Raw genomic sequence first — 11,391 nt, forward strand, 5'->3', positions numbered from 1 at the left:
TTGTTTATTTTAATGGGTGTTACACGATACAACTCGTTAAGATATCGAGTATATTATGAAAACAACACGAATATGAAAAACACAACATAAATGTCAAATTTAGTACAAGTGATTACTCAATCTCAACTTGTTACGAAAACTCTTAGTAACAAATCCATATATAAAGCCGGAGGCTCAATTTGGTGTCACCGGCTTTGACAAAAATAATTGGACCAAAGTGCCCCTCAACCAAAAAAATTCAAAACATGTCCAAAATAATATATCAAATAATGCAAGGGTAAGTTGGTAATTTGGTCATCATAAAATAAAATACAAATATAAATGGGAAGAGAGAAAAGAATGAAAAAATGGAAGGGAAGAGAGAAAAGAATAAATAAATAACAAAGTTGATGGTACCCACGTGATGGGGAAGAAAAATATAATACAAAATAAGAAAAATCATGAATGTTGTGTTCAAAACATCTTAAGAGACGCGTAGCGCCGGTGATAAAAAAATAGAAAATAATGAAATAAAAAAATACTGAAGCAATTCACACATATAAATGCATGTAAAATGTTTAAGTCGCGCGTAGCGCGCTGTGATTCAAAAAATACCTTTTGCATGCGGTTGTTTATTAAATATTATTTCTCACTTTTTAAACACTTAAGAGATGCGTAGTGCCAGTTATAAAAAAGTCACTTGCACACGCATAATAATGTGATTCAATTAGTTGTCAAATGATCTTTTTTTTTTTTTTTTTTTTTTTTTTTTTTTTTTTTTAACAAACTATGTTAACTACATTAAGGAGAGAAAGTGGGGTTAACCTCACAATGAGCTAGCAATCAGTTGTTTATTAAATATTAGTTTTTTCTAATGTTAATATAAATTCAATAAAATGTAGATGGAAATTGAAAGATCGTTTTTATTAATATGGATTCAGCTGCTTTGATTAGTTAAAAGACCGCTTATATTAAATGTATTTATTATTCATTTCTATCTACATTAATAAATATATTTAAAACATGTGAATCCCGCGTAGTACGCCGTGATTCAAAAAATGATAAATAAATAAAAAGAACTAGTCAAATAAGTTAATAGCAAAAAAGGAACTTGTCAATGAACTCATTAAGAAAAACAAAATACTTGGAAAGGTATTCTTGGGAAAAAAAAAAAAGAAAAGCAAATCTGTTCATATTTTGTATACCACATTAGTATCATATCTAATAGGAAAGTGTTATTGACATTTCAAAAATCTCATTCTACATTCTTCATAAGTGTTTTTTTCTTTCCTAATATAGAAAGTTTGGAGTGTAGAATGAGATTTTTGGAGTGCTAATAACAATTCTCATCTAATAAAGTGATATCCATCAATACAAGTAGGTCTTACTGCAGTTAGAAAAGTGATATCAATGTGGTAAGTGTAGTATTATTTTAGTTTTTGTATTCAGTTAGCTGAGTAAGTATATACTTAATTACAATTACATATACAATCTCCACAAATAATCGAGTATTTCAGTACAATAAGTTTTGAAAAAAGAAAGAACGAAGAACCTGGTACTTGTTATGTTTTTATTTTAAGAAACGATATGATTTACACTAAAGGTGTGAAAGTGAGCTAAGCCTCATAATGAGTTAGTAATAATGTGATTCAAATTCACATTTAGCGAGAATTAAACTTAAGACCTCTCACTTAAAAGTGAAAAGTAATACCATTATACTGTAATACTAATTGACCTACCGCAAAGTTCTTTAACAACAAAACAATGGTATGTGTAAATTAATATATAATATCGCATTATTAAAAAAATTAAAACGATGATAAATTAGAGAAAAGTGAAAAATTACAATTTGATTAACGATGAAAACAAAGAGCCAAAGACGACCCCACGGGTCCCCACCCCACCTCTAATTTCAAACAATTAAAATTACTTTTTTTTTTTTGAAGATGAATGAATTTTTCAAAAACACATGAGGAAAGAAGAAGAAGAGAGAGAAAACCAAACAACGTTTCAAAAAACATCACCGAAGAGAAGAAGAGGCCTTTGGATTAATTTCAAAAGCTCCTCCGTCTCTGCGTCTCTCTTCCATTCAAAACCCTATCCCCTCTTTCTTCTCTGCCTTCCGCTGCCGCAATTTCCATGGCATCAGCGATGGTCTCTCAGCAATCCTTCTGAATTTACGGTTTTGCCCCTCTACTGGCGCCGGGAAATGGCGGAAAAGCCAACGCCTCCGCCTCCGCCGCCGTTTACTCTGTACTTTCTGTGCTCGTCTAGGGTTTCGGTTTCAGTTCCGGTGAGCTCCGTGAGGAGCCCGACATAAGATACGGCTCGGGACCGCCGCCGCCGTCCGATCAAGATCGGTGTTTTCGTCTGCTCTTGTATATAATCAGAGGAGAGAGAAAGCGAGTGCCGTCGAGTTGGATCATTGCTGTTGCTTCTTCTTGTTGGAATGGCGAAGGGAGGTTACTTCTTGGAGAAGGTTCGGAGATGCGTACGGACGGTGTTCTTCATGGTGGCGATGGTGGCGTCGCTGCTAGTGTCGTCGCTGCCGGCGCTGGTGGCGATAGGGGACATGCTGGTGCCGTGCGTGTTGATATCGAGCTTCACGTGCGTGACGTGCTACGGATTCAAAGAGCATTTGCATCGATACGCCTTCAAGAGCTCGCTCAACGATATTCCTCTGGTTTCCTTTATCAGATCTCTTATCATTATCTGTATGCACTTTCCTATCTCTTTTTCTGAGCTTTTTATTTTTATTTTTTATTTTTTAGTTTTAGTATTTTGTGATTGAACTTTGATATTCCCCTTTAGGAATCCAAAGTGAGTTTATTTTTTTTTAATTTGAAAGAAATTTATGGATTTTGAAATTTGTTTCCCCACTACTCTGTGTTTTGATCACAAAGTTACATTGTTTGTTTATTATGATTAATTTCCTTTCGGGTTTTTGTTCCTTGATGATTAGACATCTTGAGCAAAATGGAATGGTTGCATTTTTCGGGTTCGAACGATCCCTCTGTACTGTGTGGCTTTAGACATGAATGAAATGAGCCTGTAGGTAGTGCCCTGTTGTTACCAATCAGTTTGAACCTAACATTGCTATTTTGCTGACAAGTAACGTCAGTTCGAGTATTTCGCTTAGTAAAGCTGAGTTTACTTTTCGAGTGATGCACAAAATGCCTTTTACAGCTATGTTTTCTCAGCAACCATTCGGAAGATGTCTCTATGGCCATGCTTACAGAATTTATAAACATAGCAGCGATACGAATGAACCTTCCTTGTGTGCGGTATATATATGCTAATTTATGGATTTCATTTATTGCAGGTGTGCATTCCATGTGCGATGGCCCTGCTCTCTCACATAGTCCATACCTTGGAACTGTGACTTTCTGTTCCTTTATCTCAATTCTACTTCTTTCAATCAAAGCTTGTCTTTTCACTGTAAATTCTCAAATCGAGGCTGAAGCTTCATCTTCCCTCTCAAGGCAGAGGCTCCACTTGAAGAAGTCATGGGGAATGCCTGTCTTGTTTCTCTCATCAGTAGTCTTTGCCCTTGGACATACTGTGGTTGCTTATAGAACAAGTTGCAGAGCAAGGAGAAAGCTCCTATTTCACCGAGTTGATCCAGAAGCTGTAAGTTTGCTTAAGGTTTTTTTGTTTTTGTTTAAATTTTCTTTATTCATACTCAGTTTTCCGTTATTCTTAATTGTCAAAAGAGTTTTGCAACCACAATGCATGGAATAATTATGCACTCTAACAGCCTCTGCCTTCTGCTTATTACAGATTATCTAACTATAACTTTTGGTAGTTTGTAACGAACTTTGTTTATCAAATGAACAGGTCCTTTCATGCAAAAATGTATTCTCTGGCTATCAGAAGGTCCCAAGATCTCCCACTCCCTCGGGAGGAAAAACCCCAAAAAGTGACAGTGAAATGAGGCGTAAGCCTTTTTCTACAGCTCGAGATGATGGTGAACTCCCAGTCAGAGTAATGACAGATATTGACAGCTTATTCATCACGTGCAGGGGGCTTACTCTTCATTACAAGCTTAGCTTGCCTGGTTCACCACCTCGTTCCTTGTCATCCACTGCATTTCTTGAACCTAGCTCCCCAAAAATGGCTATGGGGAGGCCAAAACTAGATCGACATCCGTTAAGCTTGTTATCGAAAGGCCAAAACCATCTCCACAGGAGCTACAGCAATCAATTTCACGGCTCATCTCTCTATGTACCTTTATTGGACGGTTCTACAGTTTCTCCTGTTCTTTCTGAAGAGATTCCTGTCTTGAGACTATCCAATGCTGGTGAAGAGGATGAGGGTAGTAAATTAAATTTTGGTACTCCAAACAAAGAAATGGAAGGAAGTGGTCAGTTTGGTATTCTATTAGTGCATGGGTTTGGGGGAGGAGCCTTTTCTTGGAGGCATGTGATGGGAACCCTTTCTCGGCAAGTTGGTTGCACAGTTGCTGCTTTTGATCGCCCTGGTTGGGGCCTAACCTCAAGGCTGCGACGGGAAGATTGGGAGGATAAAGAAATGCCTAATCCTTATAAACTTGATTCTCAGGTAATTGGTCTCCCACTTTAGTTACTCTATGATAAGTTCCATGTACTTTACCCTTGAGTTGGGTGGGGATGGTCAATGGGTGCCCATGGATTCTCCATATATCACCATCATCACCATAACAAGCACAAACATCACTACTCACCATAGATCACCATGGTCAATGGGTGCCCATGGATGGTCAATGGGATCTACTGTCGTGCTTTCAAAGTTTTCTAGTGTATCCCGTAGGTTGATCCTAGTCAAATTGTTTATCCAACATGGGCACATCATTGAACACAGTCCTGAAACATGGGCACATCATTGAACACAGCAATGCACTTATTGGCCCCCTTCCCAAGTAGCTTATGTGTTCCTCAAGTTTTATTTCTAGACTTTATAATGATCTGAAATTTTTGAACATAATTTACCAGGTTGACCTGCTTCTTTCTTTCTGCTCTGAGATGGGATTTTCTTCAGTGGTGCTTGTTGGTCATGATGATGGAGGCCTTCTAGCTTTGATGGCTGCACAAAAAGTACAAGCATCAGTGAATTCTTTCAACGTGAGTATCCCTTTTTAGTTTTCGTTTAAGATATCATAAACTAGTTGGACCTTTATGCTTCTAACTCTTCCTACATGTGAAATTAATTACTTGCACCAATATAAATTAGTACCAAAGAGACTGGAAGTTTTGCTATCAAGACTATGCTGTTGGGCTGTTTTCCATGTCTACATAACCCTATATGAGTTTTGTACTGTTCATTGGTTGATATAGGCATTTTATATTCACTTTCACACTAAGTGTACCAGTAGACATTGGAAAATTTAAGATAGGATAAGTACCATTGTTATGCTGAAATACTGGTGTCATCCTCCCATGCATGAAGATGCAACATTCCGTGATATCATGCTTGACGATAAAATAGGAAGCGATAAAGATATTACTGTCCTCTTTTATTCAAAAGGGGGGGAATGATGCTGCTTCTTTGAATATGCTTACACCATATTGTCCATAGATGTTTTTTCTTTTTCTTTCTCTATTATTTTAATATTCATTATATTTTGTCGGGCTTATTTTGTTATACAATTCAGGTTACAATTAAAGGCGTAGTATTGTTAAATGTTAGCTTGTCAAGAGAAGTTGTGCCTGCTTTTGCGAGGATACTCTTGAGAACTTCACTTGGAAAAAAGCATCTGGTTCGTCCATTACTGCGAACAGAAATTACACAAGTGGTGAATAGGCGTGCCTGGTACGATGCAACAAAGTTGACAACAGACATTTTGAGCCTTTATAAGGTATGCCCTTCATTGTTATGTGAAACGAGGGAAAAGATTGGAAATAACAGAACATCCTTGAGATAATGTACGGTTAACTGAAAAGGAAATTTTAAGTTCTAAGTTGAGACATATTCCTGCAAAATTGAGGGCAACAAACAGATTTAACCACTCTTGGGCGCTACAAATTTCTGAATGAATGAATGAAATTTTTTTCCAATGTTTCCTCCTTTCATTCCTGCAGCTCATACTCATTCTTGATCATCAAAGGGCAGCTGTTTTCAGAACAGTGGTCTTTCCTTATTCATATTGATAAAAATTTATTGGAAACATCGTTTTCACTCCAACTGTGTCTTACTCTTGAGCATATAAAAGTGTAGGAGAGATTAGGTTGTAAGTTTTTTTTGTTTGGGGTCAACGATTAGGTTCAAGTATAAAGCAGAGCTTTAGTGTATGTGCTGATTGTATAAAGATTGTGATTGTGAAATCAAATTTTGGTAATCATTTGTTTGATCTCCCTTTTTTTTGTTTTTGCAACCAGGCCCCTCTATGTGTAGAAGGATGGGATGAAGCACTCCATGAGATAGGTAGACTGTCATACGAGACACTACTTTCACCGAAAAATGCAGAATCATTACTAAAGGCAGTTGAAGACATGCCAGTTTTAGTCATCACAGGCGTTGAGGATTCCCTTGTCTCTCTTAAATCTTCTCAAGCGATGGCTTCCAAACTTGTAAATTCTGTGAGTTCCTGCTTTCTACTCTTCTATAATTTTGGGAGGTGAGCATTAAACGGATTTGGTAACTAGTGTGAACAATAAAAGTCAGTGGTTCCAGTTGAACTGAATCGAATTTCCCATGCCCTAAGCATGTAACTCTCCAATATTATTTATAGACTTAAAGCGTGATGAATGACGATCACCGTCTCAATGTAACTAATTGGGTATTGGTCTATGCAGAGACTAGTTACAATATCCGGATGTGGCCATCTTCCCCATGAAGAGTGTCCCAAGGCATTACTTGCAGCAATAACACCCTTCTTAAGCGGACTCTTGAGCAGACAAGACGTGCAGAGCCAATAGTGTGTACCTTCTTTTTAACTTCTAATTAGGCTTTTTACTGTTGTAGGGTTACCCTTCTTTTTTCGTCTTTTGTTTTCTTGTTAAGCAATTTAGCGGCCGAAGGGAAGTGACCAACGTCATCTCTTCTTTTTGGTATTTTTTGATGTGTTAGTTTGGAGCCTTACCCATACCTACATTCTTTAGGGTTTTAGAGCTCTTTCACTTATAATTTTCCTCCCATTTTTTCCCTCTTTCAGAAATATTTATATTTATCTTTTGTAGTTCGAACAGAACTTGCTATCTCCCACCGAAGGCGGTGGAGGACAGCGCATATTTGTACATTTATCAGTGCATGAATTTAAGTATGGTTTTGTTCCACAAGTCATCTGAATTGTTCTTCTTTTACCAATGCGCACGAAAACATAGACTTTTGAATTAGTTTTTATGTGCCTTGTATTTTTGTTTCTGGTATCAATTGTGTCCTGGAGTGTTGCGTGGACTGCGGGTTGAGTTCAACCGTCGTAGGGAAAATGCTATTTTGTAGGTCCTCCAGGATGAGTTAAGGATGGGGACCTAAAAATAGAGGGCGGCGAACAACCATCCAACGGCCGCACCCGAAAATAGATGGAGGTGAGAGCACCATTAAGCGGCTGATGGTCTTCTGAAGAACAGGTGGTGCTTGCCATTCATTATCCAACTGCTGCACCTAAAAATAGTCAGCAGTGAGCCACCACTGAAGAGCTGCTGGTCTGCTGAGTATTATCCATCACCATCCGACTCCTGCACCTAAAAATAGTCGGCGGTGAGTGAGCACCATTGAACAGCTGGTCTGCTGCATAGCAGGCGGCACGTGCCTGTCGTCACCTTCCATCTGCTGCACCTAAAAATAGTCAGCGGTGCTCAAGGACCATGAATGGTTTGCCGGTCCACCGGATACTGACGGTGCTTGACGAAGCACATTTCTTGTGTGAAAATCTTGACCTTAAATCTTGTTTTGTTTTGGTACATGTACGCCTGCATGGATGATAGATGTTTCATGCCACTCTGTCATTGTTTGTAGCATATATGCTAGTAAAGTGTAAAGACTCCTAAACGACTATAAGTCTATAACCCAATACAATATTAGGAAATCTCCTATGCACGGGACAATTTACAAGTCAAAAGTTATGTTTGACTCTAAATTTGCCTCAATTCCTCTCCAATGCATTCGGAAAGTTGAAATCATATAATGCCTTTGATGTTATACGTAAAGTCATTTTTAACTTTGGGTATAACTTTGAATTTGAAAGTGGGACTTCCCCTAGAAGATACAAAAGTTACATTTGGAGTGATTTGGTGGGCACATTGCGGTTCGATCCGGTTCCACCCTCAATATGACAATTGGTACTTGCAAATTTTTAGAGGACAAAACTTACTCAAGATGGTAATTGTTGATGTCGGGGTGTGGGGGGACAGTTTAAATCCCCATAAATTTTGAATTCATGTCGGGTACCATTTTAACTAAGTGACCGCTCATTTATGACTTGCTTTCACCCTAACTTCATTATGATGGATTCGTTTTCAGTCGTTCCATTTTCATCCAACTACCCACATCTTGTCCGCATGCAAAGATCCGCAAAGTGCGGTCCACACATTAGAAATCGGCTATAAACCTTTGTTTTTATTTTGGGCTAATATTTGGGCCTCCCTTATTGGGCTTGGTTCTCCGCAATAATCATATTTTCTATGATGTGTTTGTGTTAAGTGATTATTTAAGTATAATCCTCACTTTATCAAGTGTGCATGATTGTTTATTAATTTAATTTAAGCTATATAAAAAGGGCCCACTATTCAATTTTGTAAAAGACCACATAAATCTCGCTACAGAAGATTCGTTTCGGTAGTCAAATAATTCGAGTAGGCTTCCTCATTTGAACGTTCATTGATTCTAGTTGTAGCTATATTTTCATTTCAAGACTCTTTATTAACTGCACGGTGTGACTAATATAGAATTAAGCGAGACTAAGATACAACGATTTTCATGCTTTTGTAAAAGATATTTTACGACTAATATACTCAAACACCTCAAATTTATTTGCTTAATACATGCTCAAACCTTGGCATGCAAATAAATCAACAAGGGGTAATACTTCACTTCATTCGGTAAGGAGGAAAGGCCTCGTTTGTTGCAACGTGACATTATTTCATTGTACAATATGTTATAATTAAAGTCATTTATTATCATTATCATTAGTTAATGATGTCTCTAAACATTATAGCATATTCATGATGAACCATAAGTTTATTTGATTTGTAAGGATAGTAAAACAATCTTCAAATGAAATGACATTTTTATAGAGATGATAAAAAATCATTTTTGATTATTACGTTTGGATGATGAAATCATGTCCATTTAGTGGAAATAAAGGAAAAGTAAATGAACTCTTTTGTTTTTACACCTATTGTTTTTAAAGCATCTCCAATGGCTATCAAAGAATGCAACAGTTTGCTGTAAGCCTGATGTGGTATGCTGTTACTCAATTGCCTTTTGAAAAAAGTTTGTCATTCCAATGAACTAGGCAAACCAAGTGGTAAAGCTGCACTTTATAGGTTTATTGGGTGATGTTAGAGATACCACATTTGTGTAGATCACATGTGAACCATCTCTCCAATAGAGGTGGGACTTACCAATATTAGAGAGATGTTCATATGTGGTCTAAAAAAATGTAGAAGTGGGACCCAATTTGCATATTGATGTAGAAATAGGCAATATTTAGCTACTTTGGGGGAAAAACCTATAGGAAACGAGTTTACCGTAACGTGATGTCATAGTCCAATAATATCATGTCATTTAGAGAAAAATTACAATAACACGACAATATTCAAGTAGGATGCCATGTTGCAGTGAACTCGTTCTATGCAAGTTTTTCTCCTACTTTGAAGAGTATACAAAATTTACTAGCTCAATTGCCTAAGAGCATATTTAATGGGAGTCTTATGGCTTGGGCAAATTGATAATTTTGTCTCAAATTTGAAACAAATAACTTCTAGCCAAACAAAAATTGACATCAGGCTGATGTCAACCACGTTATATATTTTTTTGTGTTAGACGATAGCATGAGAACACGTCAAGTCGACCAAAACCTGGATGGTGAGGCCCTCAGTGTAGGTGCACTCATCCAATATCTCTTAGATTTCTAACAGTTATCTATCCTACGATCCATATTTTTTCGTGAAAATATATATTTTTTTTTAAAGAAAAAATTTAAAAATTCTTATTCATATTTTGTTTTAAAAGAAAAAATTTGAAAAATTATATTTCTACTGTTGAGCCCACATGACACAATATGGGTTGTTGGATTGCAGAAAAAAAAAATGTAATCTAATTGTCCATATTAATTCAATTATAAAAAAAAATGTTTAAAAATTATAAAAAAAAATACAAAAAAAAAATGCAAAAAGAAAAGAGAAGAGAATATGAACCATGGTGGGACGAGACAAGATTGTAGTCTCAGATAATGACACATGAGGTGGTTTATAAATTTTTTTAATGCCAATTGACCGAGCAATTCGTTTACAGGATGGATATGCACTTGGGCCATTACTATCCACCGAGGCAATAATTGTCGTTGCCCAATTGACGGGGCAGTTATTACCTTAGAGCATCTCCACACATGGTCCAATTGATAGGGATAATTTAGTTGAATTTTCCTTGATCCCAAAAAGGTGGTCAACTAGTGCAAAAAATGGAGGCCAATTGTTTCAAGAGCTTGTGCCCTTTCACCTGCCATTGCAAGAATTGTCTTGGCTTGTGCCATTGCACTTGCCCAATTGTAGCAGTGGGGCCCATCCACGTGCACAGCTAGCACCCTTGTAGATCTTTGCCTTGCCTTGCCTTGTAGACTGTTGGATTTCCAATGGTGCTTTGATCTGGACCGTTAGATTTTCAACGGTACTTTCATCTGGACCGTTGGTTTTCCATCGTTAAAAAAATTGAAAATTAAAGATTGTCCCACTTGGCACAATCTAATGCATCTAATTTGAACAAAATTTAGTAAATCAATGGCTTGGATTAATTTGAAGGAAAAAAAATCATTAAAAAAATACCAAAAAAATTCTACAAAAAATGCAAACGTTTTTTTAAGGGTTTTATTTTATTTTTATTTTTAATTTTTTTTTAATTTTAATCCTTGAAGTTTGAAATTTAAAATAAACTTGATGTTAGATTACATATTGATTATAGTCCCATGATGTGTCCTTAATTCAAAATAATTCATGTGTATTTTATTCAATGTCTCCCAATAAATATTTAAATTTATTAATATACACATTCTAATTTATTTTTTGACCAAATTTTTTTTTTAATTTTTAATTTATTGATTTTATTTAACATTCTTCAAACTTGAAAGACTCAATTAATGTACATGAATATTTGTACCGAATTGTATTATATTGAATTAATGTATTTAAATGTTAGTACCAAAATGTATGCACCGAAATATTATATTAAATTAATGTACCTAAATGTGTCACATCCCACATTGTCTAGGGGAGTGGATCC

At 36.4% G+C, this 11,391-nt stretch overlaps 1 protein-coding gene across 1 annotated transcript; it reads left to right on the top strand.

Moving 5' to 3' along the window:
• The first annotated feature begins 1,921 nt into the window (after window positions 1-1,921).
• On the top strand, window positions 1,922-7,236 carry LOC137739775 (uncharacterized). Its single transcript, XM_068479479.2, has 7 exons — window positions 1,922-2,693; window positions 3,302-3,609; window positions 3,817-4,539; window positions 4,950-5,078; window positions 5,609-5,812; window positions 6,333-6,533; window positions 6,750-7,236. Exons 1-7 carry the CDS (start codon window positions 2,429-2,431, stop codon window positions 6,870-6,872), a joined length of 1,953 nt encoding a protein of 650 aa, XP_068335580.2. The 5' UTR covers window positions 1,922-2,428; the 3' UTR covers window positions 6,873-7,236.
• The last annotated feature ends 4,155 nt before the right edge of the window (window positions 7,237-11,391 follow it).

Source organism: Pyrus communis, chromosome 9 (assembly GCF_041283825.1).
Source record: "Pyrus communis isolate YQ-2024b chromosome 9, ASM4128382v1, whole genome shotgun sequence".
Lineage (NCBI taxonomy): Eukaryota > Viridiplantae > Streptophyta > Magnoliopsida > Rosales > Rosaceae > Pyrus > Pyrus communis.